The 26574-nt window shown below is 47.4% G+C and overlaps 1 protein-coding gene across 3 annotated transcripts in view; it reads left to right on the forward strand.

The window, feature by feature from the left end:
* Window positions 1-26574, forward strand: part of rev3l (REV3 like, DNA directed polymerase zeta catalytic subunit) — a 52619-nt gene that overhangs the window by 14082 nt on the left and 11963 nt on the right. For all 3 annotated transcript variants that reach the window (XM_056404617.1, XM_056404618.1, XM_056404619.1), the window contains exons 2-14: window positions 7429-7618; window positions 7784-7858; window positions 9313-9473; window positions 11899-12025; window positions 12356-12450; window positions 14033-14137; window positions 15458-15542; window positions 18564-18709; window positions 19041-19169; window positions 19417-19654; window positions 20103-20245; window positions 21333-25119; window positions 25543-26462. In XM_056404617.1, the coding sequence (XP_056260592.1) occupies window positions 7429-7618; window positions 7784-7858; window positions 9313-9473; window positions 11899-12025; window positions 12356-12450; window positions 14033-14137; window positions 15458-15542; window positions 18564-18709; window positions 19041-19169; window positions 19417-19654; window positions 20103-20245; window positions 21333-25119; window positions 25543-26462 (6201 nt within the window). The remainder of the gene's footprint in view (window positions 1-7428; window positions 7619-7783; window positions 7859-9312; window positions 9474-11898; window positions 12026-12355; window positions 12451-14032; window positions 14138-15457; window positions 15543-18563; window positions 18710-19040; window positions 19170-19416; window positions 19655-20102; window positions 20246-21332; window positions 25120-25542; window positions 26463-26574) is intronic.

The following is a 26574-nucleotide window of genomic DNA, read 5'->3' on the forward strand; positions in this document are numbered from 1 at the left end:
CCTCTTGTAAAAGTCCATTAACCAAACACTGGATTTTGAGTATTGTCAAGTGTTCACATCCATCTCTACTCCTGACAGCTCATTGAGAATCCTTCATTCACCTTCCCATCAGGTTTCTATAGAAGCTAAAGGCCACCCCCCCACCCCCCCACCATGGCCGGACATCAACAGCCTGATGCGATGCTGCTGTTGTGTGTTATTAGTATTTTAAAGCAGGGAACATACAGTCCTCTCGCGCTCTGGTTCAGACACTCGCTGCTCGTCTGTGTTCTGTCGCCGCTCCGCTCTCCAGCTGTTGATTCAACCAGCAGACGATGGCAGTGAATCCATTAGAGAGACTGTGATTCAGAGGGTTGTCACACTCCTCTGTTCACTCCTCCTCTTATTGCAGTCATTCTGCTCTTCCCCCAAGACACACACACACACACACACACACACACACACACACACACACACACAGGAACTCTATTCATTTTGTGGCTGTGTGTATCCCTGCATGTCTGACTTCAGGGCTGATGTGATATTTGTTTCACTGTTCCTCAGTGAATTTCTATAATCTTTCTGTAAGGATCTTAATCTTGGAGCTGGACTCACTAACATTTACTGGAATCCATTTGGAATGACCCCAACATCCCTGAGAGACATGATCACACACACCAGCAGCAATTAACTCATTAGAGCAGCAGCAGAGAATACGAAGGCTGGTGCCAGTGACGCTCCCCTGGCAGAGGAGCTGTTGATTGGCCGGCATTCATTCCTGCGTGGAATCAACTATATTTACATATTTGCAGGGTAAAAAAAAAAAACACACACACACACACACACACACAAAACAGACACTTCCAATTTCATCAGCAGGCTGACGGGTTCTGCGTGGGTGGCGGCTGTTTGTGTTTTTCTGTGTAGGCATCTGTTTTCTAGACCACTACCTTTCTGAGAGACTTGCTCCTAGAAGAACATATTTTAAATGTAAACCCCCCCCACCCCCCCACCCCCCCCCACCCCCCCCCCCCCCCCGACACTGGCCCAGAGCGAGGAGAAGACGCTGGAGAAGATGTGAGCGGCAATTCGGTGGAGAAAAATAATTCATCCTCTCTTATTTGTTACTTATTTAAGTTTATTTTAATACAGCCTGAGACAGTTTATCTATGTATATCATATTGCGATATGAACCGTTTTATTGATCAGAACAGAGCAATCGCTGTCTTAGGCTGCATTAAAAAAAGAAGAAAAAAAGTGAAGTAATTTCCAAATAACGGAGGATGATTCCGATTATGTTTCGATTGATTGTGCAGCCCTGCAGCACAGGTTTGCTCTGCACAGACCCCACCCTCTACATTTACATTAACGTTTTGGCACTTAATTTCTTGTGGGAGAGGGACGTCACTGTCTCCACCATCTTCGTGTGTGTGTGTGTGTGTGTGTGTGTGTGTGTGTGTGTGTGTGTGTGTGTGATTGTCATGTTCCCTCTCCAGGCGGTGGGAGTGCTCTGTCTTAGATGTCACACGGCTCTCCCTGGGCTTTTTTAATTAATACCAACACTGGCTTCATTAACATGTTCTTCCACTCCTCCCTGTGGCAGCTGTCTGTCTGATTACAGACAGTCTTGCTGCCCCCCCCCCCCCCCCCCCCCCAAAAAAAGAAAAAAACCTCTGAGAGTGAAGGAGGGAAACTGAACTTGGTGCACTGTGCTCACATGCAGAGCTGACAGAGCGACTGCTGCGCCTCCTCTCAGCGCAGTCGGGTTGTTCAGTTTGAGCTTCAGAATAACCGGCGACACCAAACGCAACATTCCCAACAAGGTCTCACATGAGACTGTGTTCTGCCGGGCAGATGTGTGCAGATGTGTTTTCTGTTACCGTTGTTATGTGCGAGTGTTTCCTGGAAAACCTCGGACCTTCTCTCTGCCTCTGTGCTCCGGCGGGCTGTTCCTGTATTTTCAGCTTGCAGAAGTAATCTTCGTAACAGAGTGAGAATTTTTTGCTGCTCGAGCGAAAATCAACAGTTGTGTATATTGGCTCTGTATATTTACATATTTTACCAGAAGGGACGGAAACTCACCTCATTGTCGTCCAGCGCCATCACCGACAGATTGTAACATTCGCCAGGAAAAGCGACTGTTTTCCTCATAACGAGCTGGACTCCCAAACTGCAGCTGAATGTTTGAAACTGTAGCTGGTTACCAGGCAGAGCGGCTGACAGAGTAAACAGAGTTTACTGCCAAGGAAAAAGTTAGCAGCATGACTGATGGCCGGTGCTGACTCCGCGCTCTCGTCCTGAGGAAACCTGGCGTCTTCAGAGCCATGTGTTGAATCTACAAAGTAAACCACCGGGATACACAGCACTTAACCTGCAGCGCTTCCCGTCTAATGTTGTGTTTATGGTGCGCGGTCGCCATATTGGGTCAGTCAAACGTAGAGACGGAGTATGAGAGCAGAGCTTGGAAGAAGGCCACAGGCATTCACAGCGTTGGGCTGTTCAAACACACCAAACATTCAGCACGTTGTAATTTACTACTATTCATTATATTATTATATTACAGCGCATTATAATATTTATCCTTTTATTAAAAAATCAAACATTGGGTTGAACGCAGGGGAAAAATGACCAGTTTGAATTCAAAATTTACCGACTAGCTCAACAGGCTGTTTCATTGACCTCTGACCTGTCAGTAAACTGAGCAGCTGGAGGCTGGAGGAGGGAGCGAAGTTGTCCCGAGTGGATATTCACTACAACGAAGCATCTGAGAATCAGTGTTTGGAAGTGTAACGCCAGGAACACGCTGCCTTAACCTATTGTGTATTTCTTCTTCTCCATAAATGACCTTTTTAATTGGTTGTCAGTTAGTTTTCTAACGATCAACTCGTCACCTTTCGTTGTAGCCGATGCATCCTGCTGTCCGCCTGTGGTAGCGTGTGCCTGCAGTTGTTCTGCTGCACGCTTGCAGTTTAGCTTTTTGTTTGTGTTTTAAACTCAGACTGTAGACGCTGCAGTGTGTTTGTCTGATTAAATGGCTCTCTGCTCCTGTCTCTGTCTGTGGCCCATTCCAACAGCAGGTTAACAGCTGTCTGCTCGGCTAAGTGGCTGATACGCCGTCTGACAGACTCACTAACTGACTGGTTTTATTATTTAACTAAGCTTCGGGCTGACTGCCTTACTGACCCCGTGGTGGCTGCTCCTGCGACGGGTGCTGAGTCATGGAGCTGCAGTGCTGATTACAGTGAGAAAGTTTGGGGCGGGAGGAGGAGAAGAGACGGAGGGAGGCGTTTGGCAAAGAGGCCCGCCTCTGCCTCAGAGCTCCACCCCCTCCTTGATAAGACCCCCGAGGCTGTCACAGCCCCTCCCTCCCTCATTCAGAAATCCTCCAGCTGGAAGGTAGACAGGAAACTGCCCACAACACACTCCAACCGCCTCATGCACAACCTGTAAAGTAGCTCCCTGGCAAAGCGATTAATTAATCAATTACTCAGTTGATGGAGGATTAATCAACACCGCAAATGTAAATTGTGACATCACAACGTTCCAGAAGTCCTGACGGCTGGTTTTAAGGCTCAGTTTCTGAATACAGGCTGTGTGCATTTCTCTGTGGACTGAGGCTTTGATACTTTCACAGTATTAATATAGAAGCTAGAGCTGATCTATAATCACACTACACATGGACACAGACCTTTACACTGGATGAGATCTCATCAACACATTCAACGCGTGAAATTTTACCATTATTGTTTGTGAACTGCGATTTTTTTGAATTTATACTGGATGTTTTTTCCTCCCACGTGGAACAAGCCGCGATACGTCGAGTATATTCGATTTTATCGTCCACCACAGCTGCTTTGTGTTGGATGTGTTTCTGCTTTTCTCCCTGTGGTGCATTAAAGGGCCTCTCGCTATGTCGGGAGAAATTTGCACAACACGCCATTGTGACATGAATAAGATCAGTTTAGATGTTCATGATGTCAGTTTCAGATGGTTCTTGGTTAATTGTCCAACATCTGTCTGAAGCAGCAGATGTTCCTTCTGTCTGTAACATGAGAAGGATTTCACAAACACACACACGCACACTCTGCTTTTACTTTCAAGCTGTCCTCATTTTATTCTTCTGACTTCATATCCCTCCCTGTTTTCTGTCTCTTTTATGCAGACACACACACACACACACACACACACACACACACACACACACACACACACACACTTTCCCCCTCCGTCTCTTTCGGTGGCCTGACCAGCTGGGTGGAAAGAATCACTTGTTTATCTCTCCCCCCTGTCCATCAGGGGCTTTTGCTTTGCCGGCACTGTTGCTTAGCAACTGCAGCAGAAGCCGGCATTGGCTGCTCGCGGTGCGCGTTGGCGTGCGAGAGAAAGAGAGAGTCCATGTTGACACGGAAGGCTGAGGACAGACAGGCGCGTGCCGTCCTCGCTGCTCCCTCACCAGTGGAGTGGCTGCCAGCCTTTGTGTGGCTACACACACACACACACACACACACACACACACACACACACACACACACACCTTGGCCTTGTTCAGCGAAGACACAAAGGTACACACTGCAGACTAGACTGAGAAGAGCGGATCCTACTGTTTCTCATCATCTCCCTGGATACCAGAATCTGTTGATCGTTTGATTGATTAACTGTTCACCACTTCCTGTTGTCATGGACACGATATCTCAGTAACGACTTGATGGAACTTTTTCAAATTTGCCGCAAACATTCACCACGACTCAAAGATGAACTGATTAGATTTTGGTGGACAAAGGTCAAAGTTCAAGGTCATGGTGACCTCACAAAACATGTTTGTGGCCACGACTCACAAATTCATTCTCTAATAATGACACAATTCAAATAAGTATAAAATGAAGTAATGACATTTTATATGCAAAAGGTTAAAGGTCAACTTCACTGTGACATCAAAATGTTCTTCAAAAACACTTCTGGTCATTATTCAACACTGTAACTCAGGGAGGAGAGACTGTGACCAATCAGAGCTGGGTCGTTGGTTTTTTGCTAATTTCAAATTAAAACAGGAAATCATAAATACAACGACCAAACAGTCATTTTAGGGGCAGATCGTGATATTTATAGTGTTCAGTTACAAACTTTATATGATAATAATAATAAGGAAAGCAGCACATCCTCACACCGGAGAGGCTGGAACCAGGAAGTGTTTGTCTCCAGTTATCCGACACTTTATTTTCTGTCAGGACTGTTTTTCATAATGTGGCCCCTCATCCAGTCGACCGTTCAAATAAACTTTATTTCATTTCCAAGAACACAAAGACAAGTGGAAATTTCCAATGTGTGATTCACACACACACACACACACACACACACACACACACACACACACACACACACACACACACACAGTGATACCACTCCCCTCCATAGGGACCTCCACCTGTGAGCTCCAGCCTCAGTCGTATCAGTGCAGTACACTCTGTCGTGAGAAGCTCATTGTCTTTCAACATCACATTTCATCTTGCGTCACACCCCCCCCCCCCCCCCCCCTCCCGTGCTGAAGCAGTCATATGCATCGTTGTGCAAAGAGATGTTAGGAATACTTCTTCCACTTTTGGAGCCTCCACTTTGGGGTCCTGCGGCATTACATCTCACACAGCATCTGTCATAGCATGAGAGATGATGGACAATTGGCAAGCTGTGTGTGTGTGTGTGTGTGTGTGTGTGTGTGTGTGTGTGTGTGTGTGTTTGGGGTGGAGGAGTAGTGCCAGACACCCCCTCCTACTGGTTCCTCTCCTGAAGCTCCACCCGCAGCAGTGATGGTGAGGAAGGCAGTAATGTCTCCGGGCATGTGCAGACACATCTGGGGCAAAAGCCGAGCTCCTGCTCAACACTGCCTCCCCCTGTCTGTCTGTCTGTCTGTCTGTCTGTCTGTCCTCGTCTGTCGGCCTCTGCACCTCCCGGCGTTTGTTGTCTTAATTTTTTACACTGCTGTTATTATCCCTTATGTAACACAGTGCAGGCTCCTGCAGCAGCGCACAGACACGAGCGCTGGCCGGGGCAGATAGCGGCGTGAAGGGAATGAATCATAGCGTGGTGTCTGTCTGCAGCACAGCTTACCTCAGATGACTCTCCAGCATGTCTCTCTCTCTCTCTCTCTCTCTCTCTCTCTCTCTCTCTCTCTCTCTCTCTCTCTCTCTCTCTCTCTCTCTCTCTCTCTCTCTCTCTCTCTCTCTCTCTCTCTCTCTCTCTCTCTCTCTCTCTCTACGCACCGGCTGACCTCACTTCACATCACTCGAGACCTCAATCCTCTCCACTCCACCGCCGTTCCCACCCACAATCCTCTGCAACGTCCCCCCACCTGGTTTCTATTTAGTTATTTAGCTAATGGGCTGCTTTAACACGGCGTGTGAGTGCATCGTGAGTCGTGGCGTTACAGGCTTTTGTCGCACTCATCCATCTGTGCTGCGCCGCAGTGATCGTTCTAGAGGACGCACAGGTGGAAGAAACAGTTTACTCGACCCTCTCACTCTCCATCCATCTCAATTGCTCCCTGTCAGTAGATTTAATAGTGTCTGTAGAAGGAAGTCAAACTGATGCAGTACATCGTCTTACGTGTCACTAGGTCGAGAGAATGAGTGTTTGAGCGGAGTTGGTTGATTCATATTGGTGATTTTTTTTTTTTTGTGTTTAGATTTGTTGATACTTTGAGTTTCATAAAGTGTTTGTTTGTTTGTTGTTTTCTAATTGAACTGCTCCTCGTAGGCGTCATCGTTTTGTCCGTCTCATTCTCGCGGACACGATATCTCAGCGACGCCTCGATGGAACTTCTTCAAATTTGGCACAAATCTCCACTTGGACTCGAGGATGAACCGGATTAGAGTTCGGTGGCTAGAGGTCAAAGGTCAAGGTCATGGTGACCTCACGAAACATGACTCGGGCCTCGTGAACGCGAGAACTCTTCAGGCCAACCTTAGTCCGAGTGGCGGAGGCGTAAAACCACGAGACAGTAATTCTAGTTTGTGCCCCCCCCCCCCCCCCCCCCCCCCCCCAGCTGATACCGTGTAGATGGTGTGTTTGTCTCTCTCTCAGAGTCTGTAGACTTTATTGCTTAAACGTATCCAGCTGCAGACTTTCAGTCTAACTTCAGACTGTTTGCGTTCCTCTGTTTTATGAGTTTGTGAGTTTTATTCTCACGCTTGAAACATTTTTATCCCTCATCATTGCAACATGCTGCTCTGACTAATTTACCACATTGAAACTCGACCCTGCTGGTCACAGTGCTCAGGTACCTAAACTGGGAAACAGTGAAAGAAGATGAAAGTGATTTGACGAAAGTGAAGCTGTTTCTGAGAGCGTGTTGTAAAATTAATCTAGAATGAAAAAGTTTCTACAAAACAGATGAAATGGATAAAACTGTCGTTGAACAGATTTTTATTGTTGTTGTTGTTGTTGTTGTTGTTGCAGGTCAGAAGACATGCCTCCACCTCCACGGCGTGTTCCCTTACATCTACGTGCCGTACGACGGCCATGGGCAGCAGCCGGAGCGCTACCTGCGCCAGGTGGCCTTCAGCATCGACAGGGCCCTCAACGTTGCCATGGGAAACCCCGCCTCCAGCACCCAGCACGTCTTCAAAGTGGTGCTGGTCTCCGGCATGTAAGCGCCTCGTCATCGTCACATTAACGGAGCCGATTCGCCCCAAAAATAGCGTGAAACACGATTACAAATCTTATTTAAGATTCATAGAATAACAATGGGGGGGGGGGGTCCTGATGATGAGCGTCGCAGGTTGATGTCTCCCTTCTGCTCTGTCTCTCTCAGGCCTTTCTACGGCTACCACAACAAGGAGAAGCACTTTATGAAGATTTATCTGTTCAATCCGCAGATGGTCAAAAGGTAAGGTTACTGCGGATCGATGCAGTTTAATGTGAAAAGAGATCATCCCCGCGCTCCTGCCGTTTGATGTTGCTGCACGCCGGGCTGCGCGCGCATGACTCCGGCTCTCGCTAAACTGAAATCGATCGCTGCGCACTCAGTTGTACAAATTGATTGGCTGAGAGGAGAGCGCGCGTGTGTGTGTGTGTTGTGTGTGTGTGTGTGTGTGTGTGGTGTGTGTGTGTGTGTGTGTGTGTGTGTGTGTGTGTGTGTGTGTGGGTGTGGAGTCGTGCTGCTGAACTGGTACTTGGCAGACAGCGAGTGAGTCACAGAAAGGGAAGGAGGGAGAGTGACAGGCAGAGGCTGAAGGAGAAGACGAAGAATAAAGGAGCGAGATAAATAGAATAACTGACAAGAGGGTGAGGTGCAGATTAAAGGAAAACAGGAGAAGAGAGGAAGGAAAAGAGGAGGGGGTTGAGTTGCAGATCAGCCAGTCAGTCAGTCAGCATGGTGCTCTGACCTTTATGGAGGAAACATGACTCCAGGACAGACCTTAAACATGAATTGCTCCCCATTCATCTTCGCATACCCAGAAAGGACTGTGGTTCTGTGAGGATGATTCTGGAGAACAGGTTCAACACACTTTAACCCTCTGAGGTCTGAAGCCGTTTATTTGATTTCTACATCATTTCTTAAATTCACCTTTTTAAAGGGTTCTTGTACATTAAATAAAAGTGTTAAATGTTTTAAATTTCAGAACAATCTCAGCTCTTTCTATAATGACGCCCCTTTTTGTCGCGGAGCAGAGAAGAAAACTTGAAGCCTAGTGTTTGAAATTCTTCAAATATTTTGTGAAAACAAACCTTTATTGTTCTGGATGAATTGTTCTTATGTTTCAAATGGATTTACTAAAGTCTATAGAGTCATAAAAATAGTGCAATATATGAGTAGAATGATAGATAATAAATGCCTAAAATGACATTTTGTAATATCAGTGAGTCGTAGTGTTTGTCACTTTAACCAGATTTTAGAGGCAATGATTCACGTATGATCTCACAAGAATATATAAGGGAAAGTGGAGACAACATTTAAACTGTGCTATCGCAAAGATATTAATAGAAACATCCGTCGACCTCAGAGGGTTTAACCTCACATTGATTTTAAACATCAAAGTCAGTTTGAGTTTCTGAATCCCTCAGCGTGTAAAGACAGTTGTATTATTTCCTCTGGCTGTAAAAATAAAGGCCTTTTTTTAATGTCTTTATGATGTCACTATGTCACATCAACAGGTCTTTTCTCTGTCTGTTTTCACTGGGAGACGCGTTGAAAGAGTGAAATGAAAAAACAACCTGTTGTGACCATTAACCCACTATGTTAGAAAAGACCAAAAGAAACCGTGTGTAGTGTCTCAATAACCTGTGTGTGTGTGTGTGTGTGTGTGTGTGTGTGTGTGTGTGTGTGTGTGTGTGTCGCAGGGTGTGTGAGCTGCTGCAGAGCGGAGCAGTGATGAGCAAGAGCTACCAGCCCCACGAGGGCCACATCCCCTACCTGCTGCAGCTCTTCATAGACTACAACCTGTACGGCATGAACCTGCTCAACCTGGGAGCCGTCAAGTTCCGCAGGAGCCAGAGCAAAGGTAAGAGATGAGGCGTTTTCCCCTTGTGTCCCGGTTTTCTTCTCCTTCGTCCTGAGGTTGTGATTATGTAATAAATGGTTAATCATTTGCCCTCACCTGTCTACCTTGTTTCTCTTTGGGGCAGTTCTTATGTTAGACCCCCCCCCCTTGAGTAAGTGGCCTACTTTGGCTGTGTCATCAGCGTGGACAGTGAGGGCTCCTTCATGCTCACTGCACTCAGCGGGGACAGACAGCGGCCCGGGACCGGCTGCCGTGGCTTTTGTCACGTTGAATTAGTCGTGATCTCACCTCTGCCTCAGGACGCCTCTGTTGTCTTCTGAAAGCCCTCTCTGTGTTTTCCTCCCTCGCGTTGCCCCTCGTGCACTTTTTGCTTTCACATTTTCTTCCCGTGCCCTTTCCGGATCGTCTTGCCCATTTTAACCATTTCGGTTCCTTTCGACTGCTGCTCAGAAAACGAAAGAGTAAAAACCAACGGAAAATCATGTGGGAAGTTTCCACAGAAACAGGAAAGAAAGAGAGAGAGAGAGAGAGAGAGCTCAGACTTGTAAGGAGAAAAAGAAAAGAAGAAGAACAAGCGAGCACATATTTGTGTTGGTAGCAGGGACTTCTCCACGTCTCCAGACTCTCTCTGTTTTACATAATCAATATCTTCAATCTTATGTTTGGATTCCGTGTTGCCCGCTGTTTGCCAGGTACAAACGCTGTGATACTTAAAGTGTTGACACTGCAGAGCAGCTGTAGGAGGGAGCCGAATGTGACCTGATGTGGGGGGGGGGGGCAGGTCCAGATCCGACCCCACTGCAAATACAGACTGGGCTTGGTTGAGACGAGGGGCCCACCGGGAATTCTTGCGGACGCTTCCGTCCCTCGGGCCTCGCGGTGGGCGTGTCAGACTGAGGGGTCCCTCCTCAGATCCCTCACAAAAACCCCAGTGCTCTTCCGTGTGACGGACCCCGTTTGATCAGAGCTTAGTCGTAGCCTCAGACCTGCACCTCCGCTCCGCCTTCACGTGTGACGGCGTTGACGAGTCGGGACAGGAAATTCCTCACTTGACTTTAATAAAGTTCCTTTTTCAAAATCCCCACGCTTGAGTCTCCTCTGACAAAAGCCGGGTTCCCATGTTTGATCCACCTCTACAATGATGCAATCAATAGAAAGAGGCTCCAATCCCCCCGTACGACAAAGAAGCCAAAATACTCCCATAATGGGTACACCTGTTTACATTCTCTTCTCCCCTCAAGTGATAAAACTTGAAAGCAAGTTCTTAATCTGGGATCAAGTGAAGGAATGATGAAAGGGGCCGGTCGAGAAAAATGGGCCATTTTAAGATGAATAGAACTCTTAATGTGTTTCGAAGTCCATTATTCAGCCTGAACACGCCGTGTTTCAGTCTCACTTCCTGTTACAACCTGGATTCATCCTTTATATCATTAATAACAACTCTGTCTTCACCCCAATCAATAACAGTAAAATAATTACCCATGTAATTGTCCATGTAAATATTAATTAGTTATTTAATCAGCAACATTTTAACCTGTCAGCTCGTTTACAACCCGTCTGATGGACCGGTCGTTTCGTCAGTGTATGGAGGACCAGGACCATTTCCTTAATTTCATATTTTAATAGGAATTAAAATTAGTAATTGTAAAAAGAATTTATGAATGAACGGTTAATCCATCAGTAAACACCATAAAACTCTCATTAGATAAAACATTTATAAATACATGTATCAATTCATGAATAAATTACATTATAATGTAGAATTTAAATGTATAAATTATAAAATGGTTTTACATTATAATGTAGTAATGAGCATTTTAAAATGGGAATACATTCCTCAATTCATATAGTGTAATATATAATAATAGTTTTCCTTTTTTTTAGTTTTTCAATTTGTCATTTATTCATGAATTAATACATTTATTTTTAAATGGTTTATTTAATGAGTGTTTTGTGCTGTTTTTGTAAATCCATTTTAAAATCTGATGTATTTATTTATAGATTAATGGTTCATTTATAAATTCTTTTTACATTTCCTATTTTTAACGCCTATTAAAATCTGAAATGAAGGAAATGCTTTATTAATTTTCCTGTGACATCACTGCTCCTCCACAGCTCTGTTCCCAGATCAGTTTCACTGAGTTTTAATCTAAGCTGTTAAACTAAAACACAAGTTGTAGCCAACAATTTGACAAAGTTCAGTCATTAAGTTAATTAATTTTACTTGCACTGCAGGTCACAGAGGGAAAGACCTGTCGACACCATCCAGATAATCACACTCATTTTACTTTACATAGCTCAGGCTGTGGCTCATGTCTATTGTAAATTTCCACCTGTGAAATCAATGGAAATGTCTTTTTTTATCCTCAGAGAAGCACAATGATATATTTCACTCATGTCATGTTTGTGTTTGTGTTTCTTGCAGAAGTCCCAGACAGGCAGACTCCCAGTCGTCCCAGCATCAGCCCCTGGAAGAGTCCCTGCACCTCCAAGCTCAACGACAGCAGCCTGGGGGGTACGTTCGTCCGCTGGGAGGAGAACGCCATACCCTGGTGAGTCCCACCTGCGCAGACGCTGCTGCATTATCTTTTTGTTTTTACTAGATACCCTACCGGCTGCAACGTGACAGCCAGTGACGAGTTACCTCCTGCGGTTTGAAATATCCCAAAAATTAGTTTAAAGTTTAGTTTTTTCTCGTTTGCTCTCACCAACATTTTCTTTTTAGTTTCTTTAAAAGTTTTTATTCGTATGTTTGTTTTATTTTTTTTTATAAAACAAAGAAACAAAAACTGAAAAATCAAAAGCGAATTACAAATCAAATCCATGATGTTTTCTCGACTTGGCTAGCGCTTGAAGGTTTTATAATAATATTCTGTCTGCAGCTCCTTAGTCCTGGATGACGTGGCGAAGCAGAGCACCTGTGAGCTGGAGGTCGACGCCGTGGCAGTAGATGTCCTCAACCGCCTGGAAATTGAAAGTAAGTTCCCTCAGGAGAGCGTGCCGACCGTCTACTCCGACACAGTTGTAGGAATAAGACGGGGGAGAGAAGGAAAGGTGAAAGGTTGACTGTATGAGTCATCTGTGCTCGAGGTACAACAGGGTTCAGATTACTGCTGGGATCCTCCGACTGTCTCCACACATCAGAATCCGTTAACAGCCCTCAACGTAAACACTGGGGAGCTGACCTAACACAGCCTGTCGCAAGGAGACATTAACAGAGATGAGGGAATCTGTCTCTCTGCAGAGTCCTTAAATATCAGGGTTTAGTGAATGTGTCTGTGACCTTTTTTGGTCTTAAAGCCGGCGCTCGGTGCTGTGTTGTTAATAAAGTTAAAAAAAAGGTTGGATGCTGAGTGCGGTAAGTCTTGACGGCTCGTTTTAAGGTGCATTTCTCTCTGTGGATTGAGCACATTGATACTTTCACCTCAAGCTTTGTCATCAAGCGGCATCCTTAAAAAACGTGTTAAAAACTGCAGTTCCTCCAATGGCCACTAGAGTCTGGCTCCAACAGTGAGTCAATCCCCACAGACTCCCATGTTAAAATGTCCAACTTTACAGCAGAAATCAACATGTCCTCCTTCATGACACCTGTTTATATTTTATTAAGGACTAAAGTTATGAATAATAGAGGGCGGGGCCTCTTTGAGTGACAGGTGGGTGAGCATATTCTTGCCACAAACAGTTGTTCACTGAAGTCTCAGCTCCACACACACAAACCCTCCTCTTTGTCCATTTTTGGATTAGCTGGGAGTTAGAGGCGGAGTCAGACACTGCCAAGATGGCGACGGCGGAGCAGCTCACTCTGAGCTTCAAAACTGCTCTTCAGAAACCTGTGGGTGACGTCAGGGAGACTACGTCCATCTTTTTATTCACAGTCTGTGTTTATAATTATTAAAAATCTCACATCGATACATTTGGATTATGTTTATTTGAGAGTGTTAGGGGAGAAACGCTTGGATCAGAGTTGGAAGAGGAGTCACTACATGTTGATAACAAAGCTAAACATCCATCTTCTCCCTCACTGAGACGTCAAAGATCTGCCCTTTTATTTCTGACTTTGTCTGTGAGTGAAAAACGTCTCTATCCACAGGAAGTGTCAAACTGAACTGTGCTGTTAAACAAATGGAAAGTTTGAAGACGCAGCTGGAGTCACAAGTGTTGGATCTTTTTTTTTTTTTTTTTGGTCCCTTCATTCGAAGCAAACCGTTGGTAAAGACATGATTTAGATCAGGCTGGACACAGAGGGGTAAACCACACCAAGCATCTGCCTGAGAGTGAAGAAAGAGAATGAGAGGCCAGTCCAGGCCAGTGCATGTGTGGTGACTCATGCTTTTCCATCCGCTTTATAACAGTATATTAAAACTGTGCTGCTGAAAACAGAATTACAGCATCTATGGGATGAATTTTATGGTTTGAACGTTTATTGGTCAGCGGAGCTTATACACAAGCACCAGAAATGTTTAGTCGTCGGGTTCAACACTTCCATAAAAAGACAGTGATACAGTGTGATGGTATCGTCAGCCCACACGCCGTGTTGTGACTCGTCTCGTCTCGTCCAGATCAGATTGGCAGGAACCCAGGCCTGCAGGCCATCTGGGAGGACGAGAAGCAGAGGAGGAGGGAGAAGAACCAGGCCACCCAGATAGAAACCCCCGAGTCACAAGGTGAGGACATTATTGATCCAGTACTTTAACGGTTCTCTTACCAGTTCTTTTTGTTGTTTTATTATTTATATGTTCTGTATATCAATTAACATTCCTGAGTAACAAACTGTGACAGCAAATCACTATTGGTTTAAATCATCAACCCAACAGTTGCTTATTATTTAGGATTTAGAATAATCTGTTGGGACCAGAATCAGAGCTGTTAGCGTAGTTAGCATCTTCTACATGTTCATGTTGTTTGTTAGCTTGTAGCTGACACAGTGTTAGCGGTTGAGCTAATGCTAACTCTCTCTCTCTGCACTGACGGGAGCGCAAGTTGGTCATTAGTGGAAACACTCAGTCATGGTGTTGATGATTATTTCATCATCATATGTCTTCATTATCAAGAGGAGGTCTTTCAAACACATGGATCAATGACTTACATGATCTAGAAAACAATAATTCACTGATTTTAAAGTAGGTCATCAGTACGAGAGGTCAACACCTGTGGGAGGACTTTACCTGAGTGTTTAGGTCTGTCCGTGTTTTTTAAATGTGAGTAACCAAAACGAGGCCGGGAGCTCCTGGTTTAGCCGATGTGGCTGAACTGTTGTCTTGTTTAAGAGAGTGGATGGTTTGAAATGAATTGGTGTTGGCAGATAATAGAAAGAAGTTGCATTTAAAGCTTTAGCAGAGCCGAAGTGAGCTGTTTTCATTTCAGTGGCGCCGGCCTCTCTGCTCTCTCTGATGGTCGTGACAGTGTTTTCGGGCGACACAAACTCTTTTGTGGCTAACTGTATTGTTTCATCATGTCTGGATCCTCATTATCCGGCTATCACATCTGTCTTAGTTTTGTTGTCGAGGCCTTATTCCAGTGAAAGACGACGTTTTCCATTACCTCCACGCGTCACAGAGGCATCAGTCTTAAAGCTGCCTGTGTGAGCGGCAATACACGAACTTTAATCTTGCAAAACTCTGACTTATCGCCGCACACAGGGAGTTCTCGTGGAAATGGGGGGGTAATAAATAATCGCAGGCTTATCTGCTGTGTTGTGATTAAATGTGCAGGACTACGTCCAAGTACACAGGGTTCCCAGGTCTGAGAAGTGCAGCGAGAGGAAATGATGGTGTCCAGGTTTTACACAGATTTTAGTTTGGAAAGGTTTTGTTGTTTAGGCCCCTGAATGTAGATTTACATGCAGTCTCATTTTATTACTGAACAGACATCACTAACCAACATGTTTCAAAATCGTGGCTCAGACTTTCTGGCCCGTGTAACTCTGGAATCCGAGAACAGAGCGTTTCCAGGAATGATGAAGTTGTTTCTCTGATGTGTTCCAGATCGCGAGTTCGTCACTGCGACGGAGAGCGAGAAAATCTTCATGAGGAGATTCAAGGAGATTCTGAAGGAGAACGAGTTTGACGTGTAAGTTGTTCATCCTTCATCTGATCTGTTGATGTGGTGACAGCCGGGGCTCGTCAGACGTTTTCAGAACAAATCAGATCTGAGAGTTGTTGTTGGACAATCGTCCCGCCCCCCGGAGGAAAGCCAGAGTCGCTGCAGAGAGCTGGAATTTCTGGAAGAAGAGAAACAATGTTTGATAATAAGCACAAGATGCTTGAGACGAGTTTCCCACAGTCTCGGACCACAGTCGTCTCAAGTTTCTCTTCTTCTTTGGTTCTTTGTGTTGAACTGTGATGAAGCCATCGGATGTCCTCAGTTTCCCCGGGCGTCTCAGCTTCACGTCCGCCTCCTCTTTCCTCTCAGGGCGGTGAGCGAGGGAGTGAAAGCAGAGGTTGGAAGACGGGGGGGGGGGGGGGGGCAGTGACGGAGTCGGAACAGATGTATAGAGCGGGTGGGAAAGGGGGGAAGGAGAGAGTAAAATGATGAGGTCACACACCCCTCCCTCCCACTCCCACCATGTTTAGGCAGAAACTATTTCCTGTTACAACTAAAAGTACAGTTGGCTCAGCAGCCGTGCGTGATCTGCATCAGATCCAGATGGCTCCGATTCACCCTCTCCGATATCAAACAGGGAACAGAGGAGAGGTCGGGGGGATGGGGGGGGGGGGGGTGCATGGACTCTCCTTGTACAGTGGGGCTGGGCTTGAGTGATGGAGCACACACAGTTCGCTGGCAGCTCTCCCGGGGCCCGGCCGCCTCGGTCACTGTCTCTGTTAATACTCACACACAGTCTGTCACCTCGCTGCCGTTGGCTTGTTCCTGCTGTTGCGACGGCGGCGCTCGCCACGTCTCACCTGCTGCTACACCTTCATGTTTCGGGCGGAAAAAAATGTTTCCTGATATTTTGGAAGATGGAGTCTTCTGATAATATATCATTCAAAAACAACGAAAAGAACAGATTTCTTTTTCTTTTCTTTTTTTGCTTTTGTTTCCTCGAGGCAAAAACAAAACATGAACCAGCGTCACATGATTCATCTGATGTTACAACATGTAAAAGTTGTAATATTTAGAGAGAGATGGTGCTGGGGGTCAAAATCTCCATCACTCAAACCCTCATAGTGAAACAGAGGCAGCGAGGAGGGGGGGAGGGGGGGGGCGTGGCATGGTAGCGAAATGTGTTAATCGCCGCTGTAATCTCCCGACGCCTGCCAGGCTCCCTCCCTCGTCGCCTCTAAAGTCGTTAACCAGCAGACTAATTAAGAGGCAGCCAGACAGTGGCACGTGCACACCGACTCTCTGGAGCGCCCCGGCAGAACAAAGTCTCTGAACGACAACGAGGCTGCAGTGAAGTCCCAGCAGAGAAATGTCAGCTGATGACTCAAACTCCAAAACGCTGATTTGGTTCAGTTACAGTCGTGTGTTCGTCGCTCGTCGCCACGGAAAATCATTCATCATCCATCAGCCTCGCTACCCGTTTGGGTTTTTATCATTCGTCCTCAGCTCATTCATCATTTTAAAGAGAGTGAACGTTTGGTCATGTGACTGTGACTTCAAGTGCTGCAGCGTGTTTCATCAGAACGTCTTTCCACGGTTGAATTTATCCTGCAGAAGGTGATAACGCTCGCCCGCAGTCAGGAGTCAGCGGCTCGAGGGCATTTAACATTCACTTCCTCCTGCTCGCTGTGGGATTTAAACCTGCAACCTGCGGAGCACGAGGCTCTGATCAGATCCCTCCTCACACAGGGTTCGAGTCAGTGCAGAAATCCATTTCTTTCTTTCTTTTCTTTAATCATCATTCCTGGGAAAATTGTTCCACTTGCAAGTGGCGCCCGCCCGCCCCATCCTCACTCTTCATTTCAATATTTCAGAGTCACTAAGTGGTAGTGAGTTGCTAGGCGATGCAGCAGGGCAGTATGGGTAAAGGAGCATGATAGGCAGCTTGTTGCTGAGAGCACTCTTGGCTGCCTGCCCGTTTTCCATTCATATTCCCTCTCCAACACACAGACGCACCGCACTTAGCTGCACACACACAAACACACACACACACACACACATATACTCACACATACTCACACACACTTATCAGATGAGAGACACTCTCCACACTTGTGCAGCCACACACACACACACACACACACACACACTTGCAGCTCTGTGTACACATACACAGAGTAAACAGATCACTTCCCCTGATTAAGACCCAGAGTAAAGAGATGCTAATAAAACACGACGGCGTGAGGCAGATACCAGCAGGTCCTCTGCTTCGTGACTCATTCAGGCCAAATGGGAGAATTAGTCTGCAGTCCTTATAAAGGATTTGTGAATGGTTTATAACTAGTTTATTATTAGTTTAACATTTTTATAAGCTGTTATAACACATTAGGATAAAAGGGCAACAGTGATCTGTTCCTTGCCAAATAGTGAGCCTCACATCAGAATCAGGTTTATCGCCAAGTAGGTTTTCAACATAAAAAGAATTTGCTTCAGTGTTTTATAGACAAAGCAATATAACAAAGAAATATAAACAAAGATGAAACAGCTATAAATAGAAAAAATAACAATAAGATAAAAAATATTTACAATAAAATGTGAATAAATATTATAGAAAACAATAAATAGAAAATATATACGATACAAATATGTTTCATCTCATTTTTACAACCATTTAGTTACAAACATTAATACCTGGTAAAATGCCTTATTGTAAAGTTTAAAACAAATCATTTATTACTGAGTTACTACAAGGCTCCTTTTACCTGTTATAAATGGTGCTAACTCCGCCTGCATCAATGTATTAAAACTGTGTTATAACTTGTTTATAATTGTTTATTTATGATTTATAAAGTGTTAGCAAGCAAATTAAGAACCTAATTATAAACCATTTATAAATCCTTTATAAGGGAAGTCTTATTGTAAAGTGGCACCCAGTTTGTTCCCAGTATCTGAAGCTCGGAGCCGTAAAATTACCTATTCATTATTATTATTATCATTATTATTATTCACCATCGTGCAGAAATGAATTTATATCGTCTCTCTGCTCAGAACACAAGCTTCGTCTGTGGGCGACGGGGAGGACGACCACGAGGATTTACCCGGTGACCTCACTCTCCATTCTGACCTCCTGACCCCAGAGGGACCGCTGTGCACTCCTGCCAACGCTGTGGAGGTGCACAGGGACTCGCAGCCAGGTGAGGAAGAAAGAACCTGCTCACCGTAGCCGCAGCGGCTAGTTACATTTGTGAGGAGCTACGTGTTAGCTGGTAGAGCTCGTATATACTGAGCAGCTACAGCTATGCTAAAGGCTAACCCATAACACCATGTTTAAATAATGTTCTTCTTCTTCTTCTTCTTTTTCTTCTTCTTCTTCTTGAGACTGACGTTTCTCCAGCCAGTGGCATACACACTGACCTCACACAGGGCCGATGCCGCCCTGGTGTGTGTGTGTTGATGGATCTTCGACGCTGTTTCAATCAAAATGTGCTAACTGCTTTTTTTCTTCTTCTGCTTTTCCTCCTCCAGACTCTGTGAGGAACAGCGGTAAAATCCCGGAGGAGGCTGTGGTTGATGAGGAGGCCATCTTGAGTCTCCTGGAGAACAGTCAGACCTTCCTCCCGCTCTCCCAAACATCCAACCACTCACCTCTGTTAGGTACGATCCAGACACAGCTCTGATCTGCTCACCGTCTGATATTCTCCTCAAACATATATTACAATATTTAAAATCCTGTTTCCATCATAAATCGTCTGGTTTTTCTGTTGACAGTCTGTGGACATACTATTTTATTTTTCAAGGCAATTTATAGGCTTGATTTGATCGATTAGCCACATTTAAAGTTGTTCCTTGCAGCTAATTGATAAAATGTGATTTAAATGCTTTGCTTTTGTTGTCTGTGCAGACAGCAGCCAAGACCACGCCATCATTGATTTGCTGGCCGGCCTGGAGGACGATGGTTTCTGCAGGACCCCCGTCGGGCAGAGTTCCCAGCCCCAGTCTCTTCCCGGCGCCAGGAGCTACCACTGCAACAGTGACGAGGAGGAGGCGGAGCCGGAGCTGGACAGAGCGGAGGCAGAGCTCAGCGTGATAATGTCACAGCGGTGGGACAACGAGGCTCCTCAGAGGTCGTCCTTACAGAGGCACGTCTGTTGTTGTGAACCTGCTCAGAGACGATGAATTTAAAACAGGTGTAGGCAGAACATGGGAACGTTCCCAAGTTCTAAACTTAAATGTGAAAAGAAACACTGCTCACACGACATGTTTTCATTACCATTTCTGCGAAGCTAAAACCTCAGACTGCACAGATGAGTCAGAAACAGGAAGCAGGAAGGTGAATGCATGCTCACCTGAAATCCACCTGATTGTCTGATCATCATTGATCTCACAGGACTCTAAACCAAACAATCGAAGCGATCGAATTGGCGTCAAAATGAGTCTGTCATTGAGATAAATGAAAGAAAATGTATGTTTCACCGTCCCCATTGAAACACGAGCCAGCCGACGGCGAGCAGTCGCATGAAGGTCGTCCACAGTGATCTGTGCCCGTGCAGCGTTTAATCAGTGCTCCTGTCATTCCCGTGTGTGCAGGCCCGGTGTGAGGGAGGCAGAGGACGGCTTCAGCGAGGAGCAGCAGGAGTCCTCTGATGAGGACATGGAGTGGAGTGGGAATAACTCTCTCTTCGCCAACCTGTCCATCCCCCAGCTCGACGGGGCGGCGGACGAGAACAGCGGTGAGTCATCTCACGCTGAGACACACAGAGACGGCACTTAAATGTCAGATTGCTTTGATGCTTATCTTACATCTCCTGCTGATTCATGTCCCATGGAGGATATCACAGTACGGACCTGACAGCGGCCGCACAATAAACATCTGGGTTGACACCAGGTCTTAGCTGCATGATCCAATTTCATTTTGGGGGAGATTTGATTTAATGCTGGATGATACAGGACGTTGGGGTTTTAAATGATGATCTGGAGTTGAATGAACTCTTCAGAAACGTTGCAGTGGCTGTGGAGGCAGAGTTTGGTACGTGGTGGAAGTTAAAGGCTTATTACGCTGCATATTTATCTGTATTTATCTGTAATTTACATTTCTTTGATGGAGACAGTCGAGACCGAAGGAAATACAGGGAGAGAGTAGGAGGAAGACGTGCAGATCATAGTCTGGGAATCAAACCGCTGCTGAACAGAGCACATTCTCACACTTTCCTCACACTTGCACATGTTTCATTCAGAGGTGACAAAAGACCAAACCGAGGTCAAACTCCACGTTTTCCTCCCTGATTCCTTCATGTTTTCTGCATCACTGTCTGTCCCTGCCGCTTCCTGTTTGTTTTGGCATGAAAAAGCAAAATGAGCGAACTCCAGACATTTTCCTTCTTAACCACGGGTCGAGAGGAAAGGGGGGAAACGATATTCGATCGCTCGCTCATGGATCCAGCACGGCGACCGACAGGATTTATAGTTTAGGGGACGAGAGGAATAGCAAGAGAAAATACACAGATTTTGATGTAAAAACACACATCAAGAGATAAATGAACAATTAACACTGGGAAACTGTAACTGCACGATATGTATTTGATGGCTGATATATATATATAAAATACTGATATGCTTTTTTTATTTTTTGCATCTGATAAAGTACAGTTTAATAATAATAATAATAATAACAAATGAGAAACAAAAATTGCTGAATGTAAATGAACATGTATTTAACACTAGGTTTAAATCTATTTCTTGCATCTGCTGACTGACGGTCCTCTTCTTCTTCTTCTTCTTCTTCTTCTTCTTCTTCTTCTTCTTCTGTTGCTTCCGTAGATTCCTCGTTAACGGACAGCAGCTCCAGGACTCAGTCTTCTCTCATAGTCGCAGAAAAGATGCTTGGAAAGAGGAACCCCTTCCCCGGGGAGACGGTTCACCTGGAGCCGCCCTCCTCGGCCAAGACCCTTCTGGAGTACAAGCACCCGGAGCACAGACCGGTTCATGTGCTGGACACGGAGCAGCCGCTCGACAAGCACTTTCAATTAAAAAGCAGCCAGGACAGCAGCAGTGAATGTTCAACGGGGTTCAGGGTTAATAAAGAAATCCCCTACATCCCGCCGGTCAAACACCCCATCCCCTGCAAAATAGCCAACCACCCCGAGGCGTCGCCCTGTGTAAACAAAGAGGATATCCAGCCCCTGTACACCTATGACAAGAAAACCTCTATAGCCTTGGATAAGACAGAATTAGAAAGTTTCCCGTTTGGTAACGGACAAGTCACCAAAAGCAGGAAGAAGTACAGCAGCATAAAGAATGTAGAAACAAACTGTCTGTCCATTCTCCAGAACCACCGGACCTTCTCTCTCTGTTACTCCGAGCTGAGGAACTGCTCGGCCAAGACGGAGCTGGAGCTGAGCCAGAAGGACGGTAAAAGCCCCATCCTGAGGAACATGTCGTCCGCCCCGTCTCCCATGGAGGAGAGGGAGTTCCTCGATCCGCAGGAGGAAGAGATGGGCCAGGACAGCGAGGAGGGTGACGTCGGCGAACTCAAAATCAGGTACGAGGACTATCAGGAAAATAAGACGGAGAAGACTATCGTGGCCCAGCAGGAAGCGCACTACAAGTTCTTTCCCAGCGTCATCCTCTCTAACTGCCTCAGTCGGAAAAAAGCTGGGAGCAAGAAGCTAACGGATTCGTGCAGCAAGTCGGTGGAAGCCCAGCCTCGCAGGTCCAGGCTAAAAGTGAATAAAAGAAGGTTAGGGATGACGGGACAGAGGAACAAATTAAACACAGTTGAAAGCTCTACCTCTGACAGCTTCACCTCAATCACCGCTGCTGTGGACGCAGAGATGCCACCTCCAGACGAAAGGGCCGAAGAGGCAGAGCCGGTTCAGGATGAGCCCGTCACAGAGGGACAGACGGCGGCACAGGAGGAGCCAGAACTGGAGGACGGGTTTGAAACTGAAAGGACAGAGCCAGAGGCTCCCGAGCCCGCTCTCTCCAACTCCACCGCCGTTTCCTGTCTTTCCGAAGAAGCTACAGACACGGCGGAGGACAGGTTAAGCCCGCTGCAAGATTTATCCGCTAAAGTCACCTGCACCAAACCTTCAGCTCTGCCCGGGAGTAAATACACCCTGAGGGCCAAACGGAAAATGATCTACGACGACGAGGACGGAGAACACTCGGGTGCTGCTCGTTCAAAAAACCCAGCCGCCGTCAAGGACAGCGGCAAGGTCAAGGACAGCGTTGTCCTCGGCGTGCAGGAGGCGAAGTACCAGAAACGGCGCAAGAAAGAACCCCCCATCATCATCAAGTACATTATTATCAACAGGTTCAAAGGACAGAAGAACATGCTGGTGAAGATGTCCAAGGTGAACGCCGAGGAGCCGCTGGTGCTGCTGACGCCGGGGAAACTGGATCTGTACAATAAACTGGCGCCTCTGAAGGATTTCTGGCCCAAAGTGCCGGAATCCACTGCGGTCAGGTTCCCCGTCGCCGAGCCCAAGGCCAAGAAACACCCCAAACGAAAGACAAAGGTCAACGCCACCAATAAGAAGACGGCCGGCAGCGTCTCCAGACCTCGAGTCAGGCAGGGCGAAGGGGTCAGAAGGACTAAAGGCTGTCAGAGAGGTCCGATCCTCCCCTCTCTACCGCCCCCTCGCCCATGTTACTGCGAGCTAGCCGATGACCATGACGTTGAGTATACGGATGTCATGGTGGAGTTGGGATACCTCTCCGATCAATCCCCGAGCCCCACGGACTTGACGCCCCCCCGTTGTTGGTCCCCGAGCGACCCTCTTATGGACGGCTCCGAACAGCTGATAAACCCGCTCAGCGACCCGTGTCTTAGCTCCGCTTTTCACAAGCCGCGCGCTGCGTCTTCAACCACAGGAGCGCGAAACAAGCGTCAAACTGCCCGCTGTAAGAAACCTGCAGAAAGTAGAAGGAAAGTAAACAAGTCGACCACCAAGCCTCCAGAGGAAGCAGAGCCCAGAGCGGCTGCTGCGAGACAGAGGAAGAAAACTAAAGGTGTGGTCGAAGGTCCTAGCAACAGTCCCGCAACCGCAACCAAACCGAAGAGGACCCGCAAAAAGAAGACGGCAGAACCCAAAAGCCTTGAGTCGAGTAAAGACGGCTCTCAGCTCCTCTTCCCGGAGGATGAGCCGCCTCCTTCTGAGAGCTCCTCTCAGGAGTTGCCTCCATTTCAGCGGGCGGTGAGCACAGACGGCAACAGCCAGGGCGCCGTCCCGACTCCACCCACACCAGACTCCAGCTCGGACGCCCGGTCCGTAGAGCCAAAGGTGGAGGACTGTGAGACTTCAATCATGGAGGTCAACCGAAGCCTCTCACCTCATGTGAAGCAGCAAAGCTGCCAGACCGCTGTGGTGAAGGCGGAGGCGTCACAGGAGGAGTGCGCGGCTCCTCCGCCTCCCCTGGCTGGTCGACTCTTACTGGAAGACGGTAAAGAAGCCTCCCCACACTCAGGCCCTAAGAACGGGGAGATCCCCGCTCTGTGTGACACCCCCTCCGGCTTGACTGTCCTCAAGCAGCTTCTCCAGAAGAGGCAGCAGGGACAGACGCTTCCCCGACAAGTGGTCGGTGCACACAGCCACTCCACTGCCATGGCTCAGGCCGCAGCGCTGCTAGATCCTACAGCTAAACCAGCCAAATCCAGAAAAGCTCCCTCCGCCTCTCAGCGTAAACCCAGGGCGCCGAAACCTGCCACCCCCAAGAGTAAAAAGCCCCGAATCAGGAAAGGCAAGACGAGCGGCACTCAGCCAGATCCGACAGTGAAGCAGGAGGGCAACGTGTCGGACGACTGCCCCCTCTTTCTGTCAGACCCGGGCCTGGACGCTTGTAACTTCATAGAGGACAGCTTGTCCCCGGAGCTCCCGCACAACTACACGTTCGATATCAACGCTATCGATCAGACGGAGTTCTCCAGCCCGTACAGCGGCAGCCAGTTTGTCCTGACTGATAAAAATCTACCTGTCAAGTTCCTGAGTGACGTGAGCCAGGAGGCCGTGTGCGCTCAGAGCCTGGGCTTCGAGAAGAAACTGGACAGGCTGTTTGTCTGTGGGGAGGAGCTTCAAAGGGGCTCAGACTGGCACAAAGCGACGCCCGCGAGCCCCGACCTCTTCGACAGACCCGAGAACAAGGAGTCCGCGTCGAATCACCTCACGTTCCTTGACTCTGAGCGGATCAAGAGCAGAGAGTGGGACCTCTCTTTATGTAAAGCCCACAGCCTCAGCCCCTTTCAAGACTTTCACTGTGAGAGAAAAGAGCTGCTGTTTTCCGTCTTCGAGCCCGTCCTGCCGCTGCCTTTAAGCTCCGCCTCCTTCGTCGACCACGAGGGCTCACCGACGGGGGATCTCCTGGAGGGCATGGATGGACTGACGTCCACCACGCCCAGTAGCTCCCCCCGCTCCGTCGGCTCGCTATCCCAGGTGAGGGCGAGCCAGCTGCTGCGGGGGGCGGGAGGCGGAGCCCACGTCCTCAAGCCCCTCATGTCCCCTCCGAGTCGGGAGGAGATCCTCAACACTCTGCTGGACCTGGAGATGTCGGAGGCGACCTTCCAAGAGCCCTTCTGCAGCGACCCCTCCGACGCCCCGGGGAAACCAATGTAAGACTGTACACACCAGCAACCAGACATTTTATATATCATCACATGCAGCATCATCACATTTAGTACAGCGGATAGATTAGATGTAGTGGAGAAGGAAGCACTCAGGTAAAGTACAAGTACCTCAAAATAATACTGTTTACTTAGTCATCTGACTCCAGAGCCTCTTACTCCTCGAAAGATGGCTTCTCCACTTTCTGTGGCTCAGATAAAATGGTGACGCTTAAAATGTATTATTGCCTCTATATGAATAACAATGTCAAAGGTAAAAATATTCAAAACGACTGGCTTGCTTTATGAGGAATGAAATGTGTAAAACTGCTTTATTTGATCAATATATTGCGGATGATTCATTAATAGATTTAGTTTGATTCTATCACAGTAATGTTAATGATATAATTAAACTCTCTGTCTTTGCTCCAGGGAGGTTGGCGGCCGTAAGCTAACGGTGGGCACCAGACTGACGAAGGAGCTAGCAGAGTTCAGCGGAGAGCTCTCTTTGGAGGGCCTCTGCTTCTGGAAGACGGCTTTCTCCGCCATGACGCACCCCGCCGCCAATATTACCTCATGTTCCCAAGCGCAGGGAGCCTCGGAGGCGAGCAAAGAGCCGGCCCGACGCGACCCGTCCTCAGCCGGCGACAAGAAGGTGATTCTTCTGCCCTGCAAAAACCCACCGAGCCGAGAGCGCGTGAGTCTGTGGCTGGAGGCCAGGAAACAGTACGAGTGTCTGCAGAAGTGGAGGAGAGACACGGGGCTGCTGAAGAACAACGGGAGGGCTGGGTTGGATTTTGAGGAGGAGAACCCGGAGAGAAGCGCGCAGCCATCGGTGAAGGTGGAGCTGTGCGGGAACCTCTCCGGTGTCAGGCCTCAGAGGAGGAAGAAGCGGAGTTTGTCCTTACTCATATCTCCTCTGAAGAACACAGGCTCTCACAGTAAATCCTCACAGGTGAGTCCAGTCTCAGATGAAGGAGCTGTGGATCTTGAGCAGGAGGAACAAGGCAAAGGTGATGATGGTGATGATGATGATGATGATGATAAAACCACCTCTCCAGAGTCCCCCGAGCTGCCTCCGTGGCAGCAGTCCCGTCAGCCCAGCCCCTCAGGCCCAGACCAGCTCGGCTCAAACAGGCAGAGTGAAATCTCTCCAGAACCGCCGTCACCTCGGCTCTCTAACTCCCCGGAGCGGCTCGGAGAGAACCGCAGTCCCTCGCGCCTCCCTGTCAGCAGTAATGGCGAAGATGGCAGGAGTAGTCCCCATCTCCTTCACAGCACCCCCTTCTCGAGGAGGAGGCGGAGGAGCAAGGAAGACGTGGAGCCCGTGTGCAGCACGCCCATCTCCCAGGGTAAGAAATCAGTCATTTGATCCGTCTTACGAACACAAGAGTTTCAACTCAGACCGACGTCGTCGCGCATTTCTGCTTCCTGCCATCGCCTCATTCGTCTGTTTCTTTCCTG

Source organism: Seriola aureovittata, chromosome 19, assembly GCF_021018895.1.
Source record: "Seriola aureovittata isolate HTS-2021-v1 ecotype China chromosome 19, ASM2101889v1, whole genome shotgun sequence".
Taxonomy (NCBI): Eukaryota; Metazoa; Chordata; class Actinopteri; order Carangiformes; family Carangidae; genus Seriola; species Seriola aureovittata.